This window comes from Balaenoptera acutorostrata, chromosome 1 (genome assembly GCF_949987535.1).
Source record: "Balaenoptera acutorostrata chromosome 1, mBalAcu1.1, whole genome shotgun sequence".
NCBI lineage: Eukaryota > Metazoa > Chordata > Mammalia > Artiodactyla > Balaenopteridae > Balaenoptera > Balaenoptera acutorostrata.
Genome location: NC_080064.1, coordinates 45623499 through 45641615, shown reverse-complemented (window position 1 = coordinate 45641615; position 18117 = coordinate 45623499). Strand labels below are relative to the sequence as shown.

The 18117-nt window shown below is 44.5% G+C and overlaps 1 protein-coding gene across 5 annotated transcripts in view; it reads left to right on the top strand.

The window, feature by feature from the left end:
- The window catches only part of YIPF1 (Yip1 domain family member 1), a 34718-nt gene extending 17540 nt beyond the window's left edge, over window positions 1-17178 (top strand). For 3 of the 5 annotated variants that reach the window (XM_007164429.3, XM_057530909.1, XM_007164428.3), the window contains 4 exons: window positions 1875-2041; window positions 2402-2584; window positions 6607-6738; window positions 16640-17178. In XM_007164429.3, coding sequence (XP_007164491.2) covers window positions 1875-2041; window positions 2402-2584; window positions 6607-6696 — 440 coding nt within the window. In that variant the 3' untranslated portion in view covers window positions 6697-6738; window positions 16640-17178. Of the gene's footprint in view, window positions 1-1874; window positions 2042-2401; window positions 2585-6606; window positions 6739-8758; window positions 8877-12155; window positions 12206-16639 lie in introns of those variants that run through there. The other 2 variants (XR_009005657.1, XM_057530912.1) reach the window with 2 other exon arrangements.
- Window positions 17179-18117: the final 939 nt, after the last annotated feature.

Here is an 18117-nt window from a genome sequence, read left to right as displayed (position 1 = left end):
TATGTCCATGTAGCCTTCCTTTCCTCCCCTCTACCCTCCATGCCCATCTTCCCTTCTTCTCTCCTCCATTATGGAGTCAGACCTGGATTCAGTCCCAACTCCATTTGTCAAGTAACCTTGGTTTAAGTTTAACTCAATAAATGTTATACATGAACTATCAGTATGCCTTCAAGTAGCTCAGTGGTTAAGTAAAGAAAAAGAGGTAAATGGATATTTACTGTAATAAATGAATGGTATGTGTTAATTTCTATATCAGAAGTCTGTAGAGGTATATTGACAGAGAAGAGGAGTGAATCACCCTGCCTGAGGGTGTGGAAGCTGTGGGGGGAGGGGGGAGGGCAGTGTTGGGGGTCCTTGTCTGTTCTTATCCTGTTTGGCTGGGCATCCCAGTATCAGGGAGTCATGGGATGTATGTGCCAGTAAGATAGTCGTTGACTCGATCAATAAATATTTTTCCATTTTATGTAAAGATTATAAGTCACACATCCAAGGTCATGTCCCGCTTCTACCACTTATTAATTATTTGACCCTAACCAAACCACTTAGCTCTCTGATCCTGTTTCCTCATCTCTAAAATAAAGATATAGATTATATGAAATAATGTGTTTATATATCAGTTAACAATATAAAAAGCTTATTCTTGATTGGGCATTTATTATTTATCAATCAGTGTTCTAAATATACCTGTTTTTACTCATTGAATTCTCCTAATAATCTTATAAGGTAGTGTACTATTATTATTCCCATTTTACAGATGAGAGGCAGGAAGGTTAAGTAACTCAACCACCCAGGTCTACTCAGCTGTAAGTGGCAGAGCTAGGATTAGAGTCTGCATATACAGTCTGTAGCTCTGACTGTTGTACAACGTTACCTCTCAGTAAAGCACTCAGTGTAATGCCTGACACCCAGTGGAGAGCTGTAGTCACTGTAGCAATTCCCTTCCCCTCCCTTTAGTTATTCAAGAAAAAGGCAGTATATCAGCAAAATTACATTTGGCTTAATGCTGGAGTTCCCCATGTGAAAAAAACTGCTCTGGGAGCTGAAAATGTTTTGGACAATCACATATCTTACCCAGACTGTAGTTACTAGGAGTGCCTTTGTTCTTGCCAAGAGCGTTCAGTGGATTACCTGGTGACTTTCATCTGGGAAGGGCTGGTGTTGTGGACTGAGCCGATTATGATCCTCCACTCCAGAAGAGGAAGGATGAATCCTCTAGGGCGTGCTGCTGGAGGAGGGGGAGGGAGGGACAGTAAGTAATACACTGAGCATTGCTGCTCTGAGGAGCCGCTAAGTAGCATTTCCACCACAGAGACCGAATTATTTAAAGAAGAAAGTGGAACTGGAGCCTATTCCAAGCAATTCATCGGTGAGCTGGAACTCCCTATTTCAGAGACAGAAGGAACTCTAAGTAGCACATAGAACAAGTTAATCTGTACCGAGGTCATTTTCATAAATTTGCTAAAGAAAGAAGATGTGTTCTTCCAAGGGGATAGTTGACTTGTATTTGATTGAAATGTTCTGTGTATTTAAACACTTGCAGTGTGGCCCTCGGAAGTATTTCAGTTGCATAATTCAGTTGTTTAATACTATTAGTTGTTAGTTATTAAGTGAATTATAGAAACCATAGGAAAGACTACTGGTCATCACCACAAACACAAATGCTAAAGGGGCGTGGATGCAGCACATTTATAGAGCACCTACTGCTTGTTGGGTACTGTGCCAGGCTCAGGGGTTGAGACCAGTAAGACACGATCCCCTGATCCAGTGAGGCAGGTGGACACTCCTGCAGGAAGTAAGTCCAGCAGGTACCGGAAGTGCCGTGACAGTGCATTAAAGGCATGGTGGAATTAAAACTTGTGTCCTCTCGCCCTCAGTGTCCATCGCAGCCACAGTCATCTATGCCTATGCCTGGCTGGTTCCCCTTGCACTCTGGGGTTTCCTTGTGTGGAGAAACAGTAAAGTTATGAACATCGTTTCCTATTCATTTTTGGAGATTGTGTGCGTCTATGGATATTCACTCTTCATTTATATCCCCACGGCGGTAAGTACCACACTGATTCTGAGTGAGGCCCTGTTCTTAGTGGAAAAGTCAACCAGCATCATTATTTCTAGCCCAACACTGATGTGCATCTGAAAAATACCCCTTGAATTTAGAAGTTTAGTGGGAATGGGGGCCGGGGAGCCAAGTGCCTTCCCTGGATCTTGAGCCCTTTGTTAGGAAAGCATTCCCCTCAGTCTGCACGCTGGTGGCGTTTCTCTGGGCTGTTCCGGGAAACCCAAGTGGCAGTGAAGGCCCAGCTGTTGACAGCCTCCTGGGCCTTTATGAACACATGTGCCTGGAATGAACAAATGCCTCGCTGAATGCCTCCCCCAAACCCTCCCCGCCCTCCTTTTCTTTCAGATACTGTGGATCATCCCCCAGAAAGTGGTCCGCTGGATTCTAGTTACGATTGCCCTGGGCATCTCAGGCTCTGTCTTGGCAATGACATTTTGGCCAGCAGTTCGTGAGGACAACCGACGCATCGCATTGGCCACAATTGTGACAATTGTGTTGCTTCACATGCTGCTTTCTGTGGGCTGCCTGGTATGGTCTCATTCCGATGCTCTTCTGGTGCGCTTTAGATGCAAATGCTCAGACCTCAAACTGTTAGACACCACGGTTCTTTAAAAATTGGCTCCGTGAAATAAATAACGTTTTAAATAGACTGTCCTAGATGAGAAATAGTAGTCATGAGAATTTGATTATAATCTCTGACTTCACCTAACTTCTGAAGTTTGGTTGAGATTTGGTGTCTGGACAGAGGAAGTAGGGGTGGATGAATGTCTACATATAGAGCTGGGGAGCGGAGGGTCCAGGCGGCGGGTGTTCCACCTCTGGATGCTTTTATTGGTTTTCTGCACAGACTCAGAAAGAGTTTTGAAATTCAGCGTTTCATAGGTAGAAAGCTCGGGAATGAAGTCAAAATAGGAAAAAGTTATCTTTAAGATGAACAACATTTAAAACGATGTTTGAAGTAATGTGTTACTTTACTTTACTTTAAAAAGGTATCTTTTTAGGGAAAGCATGTGCTTTTGAGTCAGACAGGCCCAGATTGAAGACCAGCTGTGTCACTCACTGGCTGTATGAGCTTGGGCAGGGAACCTAACTTCTCTGAATCTGAATTTCTTAATCTGTAACATGGGTATAATAGTTCTTGCCACAGAGGGTTGTTCTGAGGATAAAATAAAATAATACGTATAAAGCACTTAACATGGAATTTGTCCCATAAATGCCCATAAATTAGATTCCTTTCCTTTGATCCTAAGGAGACATGTTCTTTGTAATTTCTGTACACATTGTGTGTAAAAATTGCTGCCCATGGCCTTAACAAGGCCTGGTATAGGTTTTTAAAAAAATCCAAATGCAAGAATGTAAAGGTCATGGCTGCCCACAGGAAGGTGTTCACATAGCACATGGCCAGACCCTTGGTCAGGCTTTGCAGTTACAGGAGTAAAGATTTATTTGGCACTGTTTGATCTTGAATATTTTCTGTAGACAACCATGGTCTCATGAAGTGCTTTAATAAGATCCCAAAACTTTGTCATTGAACAAGTCTCATAAAAAGTGCCAAGTTCTCGGTTGACATGCATTTTACATATGCCTAAGCTTTAACCCCTTGAGACAGCAGAGTGACACTATTAATGTCTGGCACTTGGAATCTCTGGGCTGATGCCTAGAAATGCTGCTGTGACCTTCCTGTGACCCTCCTGTCTGCTGAGGAAGAATGTGCTTTGCACTGTGACTAACTCTCTCGCTATAATGCCTCTCACTGGCGTCTTCCCGTCTGTCTTTCGAATTTTGTGTGTGTGTGTGTGTGTTATGTACCTTGTTAAGAAGTTAGTAAGGGGAAGGAGGCAGGAGAAAGGCATCGCCGTGTTCGGTTCTATAAAGAGTAGAGGGGAGCAAGGCACATGGGGCTACGGAGTAGGGGTGTTGTTGTTATTAACACGTTTAATTTGGTACCTGTGGCCAGGATCTTTTACCTCCTATGCCTACTCCTCCCTTTTGGGGTAAATGACACTGAAGTTAGGGTTTACCTGCCCATCTTGCTACTCAGGAACTTTCTAAAAGAGAGCATCATAATGAAGTAGAAAGAGCACTGGGCTGGGAGCTGCTTAGCATTGAGAGCCTAGGCTAGTGACTTAACTCAGAACCTGGGTTTCCTCGTCTGTCAGGGAGATTCATATTTTGTGGGCTTTTGTGAGACTCAGTGAAATGGCTGTGAAAGCCCTTCATATGCTGTGATAGTTCCTTCAGATGTAAAGAAGTTATTAAACGAGCCCTGTGTCATCAGAAACTGCCAGGGCCACCCTGCTGCCTGTTCCTCCGAGTGCCCCAGTAAGAGCGGTCCCAGGCCACAACTCTAGGGACAGTGCCCTTGCATTGGTGCCCCTCCCTGGCATCTTCCCATCTCTCTCCTGAACTTCTTACACACGCACACACGGTTGAGAAGTTGGAGGAGAGGAGGAGGCAGGAGAAAAGACATTGCCCTGTTCAGTTTTAAGGGACTCAGAGGAGCGGGGCAGATTGGATGGTGGAGCAGGTAGCTAATCGCAGGTGTAGGACCGCTTCTTGGACGGGAGGCACAGTTTTCTTTCCTCGAGGAAGGGAACCATTTGTTTAGCCAGGGGCCCACTGGGTCTGGGGTTTTGTTGTCCACACTGGGGATGGCCTCCTCCTTTCTCTTACAGAGGAGATGCACAATGCAAGAGGGCGGAAACAGACATTAGGAGACGGGTTTTAGCCTCAGCTCCATCACTCCCTGCTTTTTTGCTTATTAGTTCACCCCTCTGGACCCCCACCTCCTCACTTAGAAAAAGAAGTAAAGATGTTACCACAAGGATGAATGATATGTGCAATTATTATCACTGGAAAGGCAGGGAGAGGAAACGGCAGGGGAGCTACTTGAGCTGAGGGGCACTGGCTGAACCAGACAGCTTGGCCTTCTCACTGTCCCCTGGGGAACACGAATTAGTGTTTTTGCCTTAGTGCAGTGAAGCATATGACAGCCCAGCACCTGCCGTGGGTCCCTCGGTGCTTGTACTTGTACACGATCTCTAAGTTGGTCCTGGAACACACCTGGCAGGGAGACTAAGGAGGCACTAGAGGTTGCATCCTTGGCTGGTATGTTTGGAGATGCACAAACCTATGTTTGAGGTGGTACTGCTCCGAGTAGAGGGTCTGTGCCCTAGTGTTTGTGGAATTAATTATTTTTATTTTTTTTCCAGTCCTTTCATTTAACAGATAAGACTTGTCCAAAGTCATAGTGCGAGTTCCTAGCAGAGCCAGGTTTAGAAGCTGGGCTTCCTGGCTTATTCCATCTGGTGAGGGTTTCCTCCAGGAACCTGGAGGATAGTCGTTGTTCTTGCATCCTGGGGGCTTCTTGGCTCAGTGCACCTGCAAGATAACTGGAGGGGCCCAACGCTAGTAGCATGGCCCCTGCCCCTGCTCGGGTTAGGGACCATTCTTCTCCTTCCTCGGAAGACAGCTGCTGGAACGGGCCTTGGGGAGGAAGGCTTTTAAAACTACTAGAATTGCCCAGGGGATGTGACAAACTAGAGGGAGTCTGCAGCTAGGAACTTTTTGAAATGGATCCTTGAAGAGTTAACTCGAAACAGGAATTATGTTGGGGGAGGCTCCAGCGTGTTGTGTTGGTGCCCCCTTCTGGCTGATAGAGAGCAGAGCTGGTGAGATCGTTCTTGACTTGGTGGCTTTTTATCTTTTTTACCTTCCTGAGGCCCCAGCTCCAGGGGCGAGTCATGCGCAGGCAGTGATCCCTGATTTACTAACGGGTTCACCTGTCCTTCGAACAACCCGAGTTCAAGGCTAGTGAGATTGGCATTTTCCTGGGCTGACGTTAGGCTTCTCAGACCCCGAAACAGGTGGGAAGATCCTCCCTGATGTTTTTCCGTCTTCCACCTCCTTCTGATTTTTGGTAGTTAAATTGTAGATGGTGAGTGGAAGCACTTATCAAACCTTTCATTTCCAAGTTGAAGAATTAAGAGGTAAAGCCTGCCTAGCACTTTCTTTGAAAGGTCTTTACGGGGAGCAGACTGGTTTGGCAGCAGTCTACCTTGGTTCAGTTCATTAAGTATTCATTGTTTACACAGTGTGCCCGGCCCTGTGTGAGGGGCTGGTGACGCAGAGACAAGAAGGACACGGTCTTTGGAGGAGAGACTGTGGTGATTAACAGCTTGAGTTTTGCAGTCGGAAAGACCAAGCATTGAGTCCTGACTGCACCACTTGCTGCCACGTGCACCTAAGCGAATGGCAGCGTGTCTGAACCTCAGTTTCTTCATCTGTCAGACGAGGGTAATGATAACAACCTCACCAAGTTGTTATAAAGATTAAGTCATAGGTAGCAAGTGCTTAATAAATGGTAGCAAAATTTAAAAAGGCACTCTCAGTCGAGTAAGAGACAGAAACAGAGACAGTTCAGTGATGACCAGTGCAGTGGGGGAAAGGTAGGGGCCACGAGAGCCCAGAGGTACTGTCAGCATGGAGTCTAGGACACGCACCTGGACCATTATTTATTAACCACCCTCATGGGTCTTCTTTTCCTGCAGGCCTACTTTTTTGATGCACCAGAGATGGACCATCTCCCAACAAGCACAGCTGCTCCAAACCAAACAGTTGCAGCAGCCAAGTCCAGCTAAAGGGGAAAGTGAAAGATTATCTTTTCATCTTCTCGCTATGAGGTACAGTAAAAATGGGCGGGGGCAGCAGTCCTGTCGCTGTTAGCATCAAGCACTGAGAGGGCCAGGCCCTTCTATCTGTCTGCATGATTCAGTGTGGTGTGTGTGCACACGCATGTCCCTGTGTGTGTCCCTCTTGCTGAGGCTTCAGTTGGGAAGTAGACGCATCTGGCTTTATACATTTGGGAAACACAAGCTCTCAGATTCTTCTGTAAGAGGAGTTCCTGCCTTTTGGCCCCAGCATCCCCTCTCCTCTGCTCCCTGTCCCCTTCCCAGCAGCACAGCATGGGTTTGTTCCATTTGATCACAGTCTAGTGGTTTTCTCCAGTTTCTCTGTGACATCTCAGGCTGGCCTCAGACCCTGAGTGTGACCGCTCTCGAATTACTCATGCAGTTCTCCGAAGCTTACCAGTTCTCACGCCCAGTTTGTTCTTGGGCCTCTTTGATGATTCCACTGTTGGTGGTTAGCTCAGAGAGTCAGAGTACAGGAAAAAGACCCTGTTCCTCCATGGCTGATCTGTCGCCTCCCCGTTCCACCTCTCCGTGTTCTGAGCCTGCAGCCATGCTGAGCTCCTTGCCATCTCCAGAACACATCCTGCCTTTGCGCTTGCTGATCCAGTTGTCTGAAATGTTCCTTCCCTTCCAGCAGTCATCACTTCATCACTTACCTGTGAACCCATTACACCCTATATTATACATCACTTTATTAGTGGTGCTCAAAACACCAATCACTCACTGTCAATGTGTCCACCTGCTTATCCATTTGTTCATGCATTTATTCATCCATTTGTCCTCCATGTACTAGGGTGTCTCCCCATAAGAACAAGGAATGGGTATTTCTCTGTTTCTTCGTTGCCCTCCACATGACATGGTATACAGTGGGTGCTCAGTAAATGTTTGTGGAATGAATGAACGAAGCCACACTCTGCACATGATCTCGCTGTGGGCCAAGAACCTTTACTCTATGTTGTAATCATGGGCTGACCTTTCTGCCCAAGCTGCCATCTCCCAGAGCAACAGGGTGTGGTGCAATGACCAGGGCCTTTAGAGTCAAACAGAATGAAAATCCCTGCCCTACCATGTACTAGCAATGTGCCTGGGGCAAGGGGCTGACTCTCTCTGAGCCTCAGCTAACTTACTATGAAATAAAGATGATACAGTCTACAGGCATACCTCGGAGATATTGTGGGTTCGGTTCCAGACCACCACAGTAAAGTGAGTATTGCAGTAAAGCAAGTCACATGAATTTTCTGGTTTCCTAGTGCATATACAAGTTATATTTATACTATGCTGTAGCCTATTAAGTATGCAACAGCATTATGCCTAGAAAAGCAATGCACATACCTTAATTAAAAAGTATCAATACTTCATTGCTTAAAAAAATGCTAACCATCATCTGAGCCTTCAGTGAGTCCTAGTAGTAGTAACATCAGAGATCACTGATCAGAGATCACCATAACAAATCGGATAATAATGGAAAAGTTTGAAATATTTCAAGAATTACCAAAATGTGACACAGAGATGAATGCTCTTGAGAAACTGGTGCCAATAGACTCGCTCAATGTGGAGTTGCCACAAACCTTCAATTTGTAGAAAACAACAATATCTGCAAAGTGTAATAAAGTGAAGAACAATGAAGTGAGGTATGTGTGTGTTTATATTATAAGATTGTAGTGAAAGTAGAGATCATGTTTATAAAAGCTCCTGGCACATAGTTGGTGCTCAGTAATAGAATCAAGCTGCTGCCCTTCTGAAAGGGGATAGTAATCCGTGCTGGAATTTGGTGGTTCTTACTGACTTTACTGTCACCCTTTATTTCCTTTTTGTAAAACAAATGGAGATTTTCCCTCTTAGTTGAGGAATTTAGGTCGCCGACCCTGCAAGGTGACAAGATGTGATTGGTCAAACAGAGGCCTCTCCAGTTGCCTTGTTGGTGCGACAGTCATCCTGGCCAATGGCGTGACGAGGAAACCACTGTAAATGTCAGAGCCTGATTTCCCCGCTTCCTCTCTTCACATTGTAGGTGATGCTAGAATCAAAGAAGGTCAGAGCCCTTGGAGATGGGATGTGCTTCCCTCCTCTTTTTACAGTAAGGAAGCTGAGGCCGAGAGAGGACAGTGCCCTGCCCAAGGCCAGGTTTGGTAGCAATCTAACATGTATATCACATTCTATGTTACAAAATACTGTCCAGGTCACTCTCATTGGCCGCTCTTACCAGCCTTGTTGTCCCCATTATATGGATGAGGAAGCTGGTCTTCAGTAAGTCTGAGTCGACTAAGATCACCCCTCTCTTAGAGGCAGAGCTGGGAATCAAACCCAGGTCTTAGGGAACCAGTTCCTGAGGTTTTTTCCACTTTCCCACTTTTTAGGCTGATGTTCTTTTTACCACAAAAACTTGCAGTCTCCCCTGCTGACCTTTGGCTCTTTTGGGGGTGGGGAATGCCTACTTTGCTAATCTAGAGGTCTCCACACTACTTTGATTGCACAACCTGTCAGTTAAGAATTTGAGGACAGTATTAATTATCTATTTCTGCCTAACAATATTGCCACAAACCTAGCAGCTCAAAAAACACACATTCATTATCTCACTGTCTCTGTGAGTCAGGAAGCCGGGCATAGCTTTGCTTAGTTCTCTCCTTCTCCTTCTCCTTCTCCTTGCTTAGTACTCCCACAAGGCTGCACTCAAACTGTTGCCTGCGCCGGGGTCTCGGCTGAAAACTGGGCTGGGGAAGGATCTTCTTCCGAGCTCACATAGTTCTTGTCAGGATTCAGTTCCTTGCGGCCTGCCAGACCAACGGCCTCCTTGCTGATGGTCAGCTGGAAGCTGCCCTCAGTTCCTTGCCACATAGGCCCCTCCATGTGAGGACTTTTACTTCATCAAAGCCACAAATGGAGATAATCAAGAGAGACTCTGTTAGGAAGATGCAAGTTACCGTCTATGTAATGTAATCACAGAAATGACCTCCATCACCTTTGCCGTATTCTTTGGATTAGAGGCAAGTTGCAAGTCTTGCCCACACTCCAGGGGACAGGATACATCAGGGCATAAATACCTGGAGGCAAGGATCATTAGAGGCCATTTTTATTTTTTAATTTAATTTAATTTTTCAGCTTTATTGAGGATGAACTGACAAAATTGTAAGATATTTAAAGTGCACATTGTGATGATTTGCTATACATATACATCATATGGAGGCCATTTTAGAGTCTCTCTGCCACAAGCACACACCTTTAGTGACACGTTTATATTTGAAGCATTTACAAAGACTGTTGTCAATCCATAGAGTAACTATTAAAGCTTAATTCCTTATTTTTTGATGAAAAATAAATATTGATAGAAGTCCTAATATTTTGCTTCCACTACCTCAGTGGGTTGTTTTTGGAGCCCACTGCCTTAGAATGAGCACGTGGTAGGTTGTTTGCATTACTGTTGAATTGCCTGCGCACTTGTCCAGCTCATCCTGCAAATGGACTCCATTGACTGTTAGCAGAGAAGGCCCCAGAGCAGGATGGATCTTCATCTGAGGTCCATGGGGAAGGGACTCTTATTTCACTTGGACTCCCTGGTCTTGGCCTAATACCCGCCTAGCACAGACAGGGCGAGTGCTTCGTTAATTGAGTGGGTGGAGGTGACTTTGTAAGATTCAGGCAAGAGTCAGGATGTGGGCTTTTACCAGAAGTGCCTTGGCTCACTGAGTCCTGGATCATAATTTACTTTCTCTCTCAATGTTTATTTGAGGCCACTTTGTGGCCTCTGTGAGCTGGGCACTGGGGACCTGCAAAATCAGATAGAGTCTGCCTCAAGGCGCCTTGGTCCATGGGTAAAACAGTTCACCAGATAAGGACCAGGCGGTGGGCCAGGCTGTGTGAGAAGTGCCATGGCCAAGTTGTGAGTTGATGGGCACTGTGGGAGCACAGAAACACTGACTCATTTGGCCTGGGGGAAGGCTTCACAGAGGGGGTCTTGCGTGAGCAGAAAGCAATTAGTTACCCGTTTTTCTGAAAAGAGTAGTCAACTTCCCGTGGCTTTTGGGAAAGTGAAGACATAGGCTGTTCATTGAGACACAGTGATGCACTGTGGGCTCACATCACCTAGAACAAGAAAACCTGAGCTCAGCTGCAGAGGGACAGAGGTGGAGGACACAGTGGCCACAGCTGCCTGGCTCTCTGCCTTGCCTCAGAATACCTGACATCAACCTGGAGAGGGGCTCTCTCAGCCTGCTCCTGGGCTGAGACTTCATACATACAGTTCCTTCCATACATTTTGGTTATGAAGTCTCCAGACCAAGTGTCCCAGGTGCTATACACCTTCAGAGAGTCAGAAGCTGGCATCTTGGAAGATCCTGGCCCTTAGGGCCCTTGCAGACCTCCCATCCTGATTTACACAGATTTGGTACCTATGGGCTTTGCTCAGATCTATAAACTTGGGTGTCAGTGTCTCCATTTGGGTGTCAAGTCTCTAAATGAGATAGTGACGAACAGTTTCTTTGGACCCTCCCTGGCAGAAGCATCAATCGCTTTGCCAATGAGAGGGCTGTCCAGAGCCCTGAGCGCTGCAGATTTCTGAGCTGGCTGTGCCTCTCACTGTAAGCTCTGGACTCCCAGCTTTCACTGGAAAAGAATGACTTCTAATCTCACAGATAACTTTCCTCACGTAAATCTGTGCAGTGGAGGGCTTAGCCTGGAAGGGATCACTGGGAGAGCATTAACCCCTTCTCTCCCTAGAACCTCAGGATCACGAGGGAGCCTCCAATTACTTGTAATCAGGGAAGCTACCCCTACATAAGTCACTGAGACATTATAAAGAACATCTGGCTTTCTTCTTTCCTTCCTTCCTTCCTTCGTTTTTTCCTTTCTGTTTTATATTAACTTATCACCTGAGGGCCAATGCCATTTCTTGTCTGAGCCAGGACCCTTGTGAACCTAGGCAGTCTTACTTTGGCTTGAGGGATGGAGTATCTGAAGGACTGTATTCAGATTGGGGCTACCTTCCCAGGGGCAATGACAAGTGGCTCTGTCCAGAGGAGGACGGCCAGCAGGTAAATATACCGCAGTGTGATAAGGGCTTTAATAAGGGATGAGCAGAGGGCTTCAGGAGACTCCTTTGTAATTAAAACCCTCCTGATTTGATACACAGGGTTTATACGCAATTATCCTTTCACTCACTCATGCCAAGAGTTCATTTTATAAGCCAAAGCTTCAAATGTTCTTACTAGGTTTATACACATCAGTTCTTTTATTCTGAAATCAGCTTTAACTCAATGAATGCTGTAATCCCCTTTAACACAGTGTCCAAACTGCATGATCTCACACCATAGCTAACACTGTTTCCTACAGCCCCTTATTCTTTTCCACACAATGTCGGGAAATGTCCCTTCCCAGAGAATCCATTTTCAGTTTCTGGGCTATTTCTTTTTCAGTTTTCGTCTTAGTTCCCTTTCTCTGAGGAAAATTGGGAGAACCTGGGATGGTAAGTGGGTCAACACAATAACTTTTTATTCTTTTATTTGACTTATTTAGTGGAAACTTTTAAACATAGACAAAAGTAGAGTGAATAGTATAATGAATCCCTATGTACCCCTCCCCTCTTTCACTTTCAATAGTTGTCAACTCATGGCCAGTCCTGTCTCATCCATATACCCATATATTCCCCACCTCTTTCCCCTGTATTATTTGGAAGCAAATATAGAACATCCTATTATTTCATCCATAAACACTTAAATTCTATATCTATAAAAGATACTCTTTTCAAGGACTTCCCTGGCGGTCCAGTGGTTAAGACTCTGCACTTTCACTGCCATGGGCCCGGGTTCAATCCCCAGTCGGGAAATAAGATCCCACAAGCCACGAGGAATAGCCAAAAATAAATAAATATTTAAAATAAGAGGCTAAAACAACCTTTAAAAAAAAAAGAAAGATACTCTTCAAAACCTAACCATAGTACCATAATCACATCTTAAGAAATACTAACTCTTGGGGCTTCCCTGGTGGTCCAGTGGGTAAGACTCCACGCTCCCAATTCAGGGGGCCCAGGTTCGATCCCTGGTCGGGGAACTAGATCCCACATACGTGCCGCAACTAAGAGTTTGCATGGCGCAGCTAAGGGTCCGCATGCCGCAACTAAGAGTCCACGTGCTGCAGCTAGAAGATCCCACATGCCACAACTAAGACCCAGTGCAGCCAAAATAAAAAATAATAATAATAAATATTTTTAAAAAAGAAATAACTCTAATATCAAATACATTTCAGTGTTTGAGTTTCATATTGCAATTGGGTGTTGTACCTCTTAAATGCCTTTTAAATTATAGAGTCCTACTCCATCTTTCTCTTTCCCTTTGCCACTTATTTGTTGAAAAATCATTTATCCTGTAGTTTTTCACTGTCTGGATTTTGCTGATTGTTTCTCCATGGTATCATTTAACATATAGCTCTGTCCTCTGTTTTCTGTGAATTGGTGGTTGTATCTAAAGGTTTGATCAGATTCAGATTGATTTTTTTTTTGGCAAGATTACTTGATATATGCTGTAAAACCCTTCCATCCATAAACTTATAATGTCTAATTATCTCTCTGTCTTTTTGATATTAGTAGTCATTAATAAGCAATGCCTAGACCCATTAATTCAGTAGGGGTTTCAAAATGGTGATATTTCAGTTCTATCTTTCCTTCTTTATTTATTTACTAGAATACTTCTTTAATAAAAATTTCCCTTCATCTGTGTGGTTCCAGTGATACAGTTTATATTAGAAAAGCAAGATAAATGATTTTTTTCTCTTTATTTACCTGCTTTCAAAATAGTAGTTGGCTCACTAGGATCTGCAGCAATGACCAATTAGTTTCAGTCCATTGCAAATACTATGCTTATTGATGCTCAAATTGTCCTGTATTTGGCCACCGGGAGCCTCTTCAGGTTGGCCCCTGAGTCCTGTCAGCACGACCCTAGGAGTCTCTGATAATTGCCTTGTTATCTGTTATGACCAAATGTTCTAGGCTCATTTTGAACTTTTCCTGTCCCAGACCCAGACTGAGCCATTTCTCTAAGGAGTCCTGGTTCCATTCAGTGGGGAGATAGTATTTCCAGGTCACAATTTGGATGCTAGTGGTGCTCATTGCAACTGGCTTAGTCATTGTGTTCAGGCCTTTTCAATGTTCAGAGCTAGGAAATATGATTGTTGTTTGCTTGATAGAACATATGTTGTGAGTTCATACTGATACTTCCAATTCCTGTTTAGTACAGTACTAAACTGCTTGTATCTTATATTCATATCTCCTTTCTCCTGTACTGAGGATCTCATTTCTCACTGACACCATCAATGATAGAATTGGGCTATCACATAAGTACTTATGTTTTATCCCACTGTGCACTTACAGGGATCTAGTAGTAAAAGTACCAAACTACCTCTAATTACTGGAAATGTTACTTTATAATCTTTGAAGGGAATTCCCTAGTGGTCCAGTAATTAGGACTTTGCACTTTTACTGCCATGGCCCAGGTTCAATCCCTAGTCGGGGAACTAAGATCCCGCAAGCTGTGAGGCGCAGCATAAAAAATAAATAATTTTTAAAAAATAAATAAAATCTTTCAAGATTTTTTTTTTAAGTTCTGGAATATGCTTTTCCCTCCCTTGTCTGCTTGGAAACTTCCTATTTATTCTTCAGGGCCTACTTCAGATACTCTGTCCTTGGTGAAGTTTTGCTTTACTTCTCCAGGTAATATTACTTACTTATTTCTCTGGGCTCTGCTACAGTTCTTTGTATGTTTCTCTATTGTGGCCATTTTCTTATTAACCATAACTTCATAGACTGAGAGTTCCTTGAGGTCAGAGATTTATTTACCAATATAGCCCCAGCACTCAGCAGGCATTTGGGGAAAGCTAGATTTTGAACAAGCAAGGGTTATATACATACCATGTGGCACTCAAAACTTTCCTGGGATCATTTGCCAAGTTATTTGGAAACTCTTGTTCATTCATTGAGGACCTACTCTGTGCTAGGTGCTGGGCTACTGGTGAACAATGGAGATAGGTTCTTACCTTCCCAGATTTTACAGCCCAACTTTATATCTCCTGCATCACACAGCAGGCCTAGCAGGCCTTGCTGAGTTAAAAAGAGAATCATGACTTTGGGAACTTCTGATTGGAACACTCCAGATCAGGCAATGGTGATACTGTCCAGGCTTGGTTGCAGGGATGGGGCCAGGAAGGGAGTAGGGCATGCCACAGGGGGCCACCGTGGTGGGGAGCCAGAAGTGGCCAGGGAAGCCTTACCCAGGTCTTAGGCCTGGAAGTGGCGAGGGAGCCCTGGCTGATGGTGACATTGTGGACCAAATCTTTCCATATTTATGAAAATAAATCTTTAGTGCCTGCCCTGTGGACTGGTTTGTCCCTACCTTTACTTAGCATTTCAGAAACCAGAGCCAATGTTTACCAGAAGGCCAATCAGGACTTTAGGTTCTTTCACTCCAACAAATTACAGCATCCACCCTTCTCCAACCACTTTTCACAGCTATTGTGTTGGCAATTTTTCCCTTTTCTAGAGCCAGTGGATTTAGGCAAATCTCCCTTGCCTCAGCCTCACCTTCATGGTGTGCTTAAATGCTGACACTGGTTGTGATATTTCCCCTGATGAGGTCACCAGGGAGGCCTGGCTTATTCTCTTAGGGGGAAGGCCATGCATTAGGAACCCCTCTCTGCCACATTCCTTAATCTCCCCTGGATTTGACCATATCTCTAGCCTCTTTTTCCAAGTTCCCGTCTCTTGCAAATCCTCAACTAGGTGTACCAACAGATGCCTCAAATTCATTATGTTCAAAACTAAACTCATCCCCCCAACAACCAGATCCTCTTTCATTTTCCTGTCTCAGTGAATGGCACTGCCATCCACACTGCCCCGATTTCAGACTAGGTTAGATTCTTTATCATACCCTCTCATGGTACCTTATAATCGTAATTACATAAATAATGTTTTATGTATTTGTTTACTCTGTAGTTTCCCTTGCTGGACTGTAAGTTTCTTGAGAGTTAGAACCATGTCTGCCTTATTCATCGTATCCGGTGCCTGGCATGTGAGTCCTCCATCAATATTTGTTGGATAAATTAAGAAATCTACCTGGTCACCCAAGCTAGAAACCTCAGCATCAGTGTAGATTCCTCCCTCTTATCTTCCACATCTTATCTGTCAGCAAGACTTGTCTATGCTACCTCTGAAATATTTCTCAAATCTGTCCTATCAGTACCGTACCCAGCATTCAGGACCCGATCATCTCACATTTAGACTATGGTAAGAGCTTGATGGGTTTCTCTGTCTCTTTTCTTCTCCTTCTTCTGATCCATCCTATATGTAGCCATAGGGGTCTTTGAAAATCTATAAATCTGTCTGTGCCTTTGACTGCATCACTCTTCTACTTAAAAACTTTTTTTTGGCCTCCTGTTGTCTAAAGAAAACCCAAACTCCCTGGATTGCCATGATCCATCCCTAATCCGTTTGTCCTGCCTCATATCCTGCCATTGTCCCCTGTATAACCGTATGTTTCAGCAACCGCAAACAGCTCTCACTTTCCAAATCTTTTTATGTCTTTTTATGTAAAAATATATTTACTTTTATCTTTCCTCCTCTAGTACCAAACACAGATCAGTCACAAAGAAGAGAGAAAGGAGGATGGGTGAAGGTAGCTTTGGGATGTGTGTCAGAGAAAGTCACTGGGTTTCCAAAGAAATAGAGGAAAACTTTAAAAAATGTCATCTCCCCTCCAGCAGGAAGTCTTCCGTGGAGTCTATAAATCAGGGCTCAAGGCTCTAGGTTTAGGGAGCTGGTGTAGGCAGACTGCTCTGGTGTTGAAGTTATATCTCTAAATCCTTTCTGTACGGGGGCATCTTGATCTTGAAAGTTACTCTTTTTGTTTTTCAGTTCTCTTCAGTGGGTTTTGGAGTATGGTTCTTTTGGACGTGGCATCCATTGCAGGAAAGCAGAACGACCAAAGCGTGGGAAAACGGATGGAATGGCCCCAACCCCCAACATCTGGGGGGTGCCACACTGAAGCCTAATCACCTGTTTAACAAACAAAAATTAAATGTTGTTGAGTTGAGACGTGTCATTCAGCTCTTCTCTCTCACTGTCAGTTGTCACTGTGACTGTGCACTGGTTTGGAGAGAAATGCGAGGGGATGGGTGAGGCTGCTCAAGTGCCCTGCGTTTGCCTCTCATGGTCACGTGGTGTGCTTCACGTTAGGTACACCCTTAATCCCTGAAATGGATCCATCCTAACTCGGGTGTCTTTTCTCTGGATCGTGTACAGATTACCTAGGTGAGCCTCTGCTCCTCTTGCCATCCTAAAGTGGCCAAACAGCATGAACTTTGGTTGGGATTCATTGGGAGCCTGAAGATTTGTCTTTGGTGACCTGACTCTGGGCAACTGAACCTAATGGTTGCAAAATAAATACAAAATACAAAAAATAATAATAATGTCTGTGTCTGCACTTCGTGACTTTGACCTCAGGTTCTTCCTTGATGTTTTATCTTCAGCCTGCCAGGGGTTGCTGGGAGTCTGATTTAATGTGCTAGCTGTTGGAGTGTGGGGGTTAAAATGGACATCCGAATTTTTCTTCCTCTAAGCATGGAACAGTGTGTTTAAAGAACATGCTTACCTATAACCTATTTTGACATACAGATTTTAGAAAATTCTTTTAGTGCCCTTTGAGTGCCTCTTCAAGGCGGTGTGACTTCCTGGCTAGAGACCATGAAAGGGAGAAACCAGTGACACCTCAAAGATACTTGTTTATACTTTGTGTTCAAAACATACACCATCTGGGAGGCTTAGCTTCTGCCAGGTCAGGATTGCTGATTTCCCACTTTTTTCTGTTGTCCTCTTCAGGACAGGAGTTCCCTGTGTATTTCTGAGACAACTACAAAGACACATTTGGACTAAAAAGGATGATCATGCAGATAAAGGAAGCGGCACACAAATTCAGGCTACACTGAGCTTAAGGTCACCATGGCAAACTTCCCATCGAATGCTGACTGTCACCCCCATTACCTTATTCAACAAATATATATTGTGCACCTACTATGTGCTGATCACCTTTCTAGGTACTGGGGCAGCAAACAAAACAGACAAGGTCCCTGTTCCTGTGGATCTGACAGTCCAGTGATCCCTGCTAAGGGATCACCAGCCTCAGCCCCACCAAGGCAGCCATTCCTCCTGAACCACTCCTGCTGTTAGAAGCGCCTCTGCGGTTTTCACTGATTGGTCCGAGCTCCAACCCTGGGCTCTCAGATCAAAGTCTGAGCTTCTTTCCCTTTGTTAACTTCTGATGTTTGAAAGCAACTGTTCTGCGCCCCCTGAGTCCTCTCCAGCTAAATATTTCTTTTGTCTTCAAGGACTCTTCA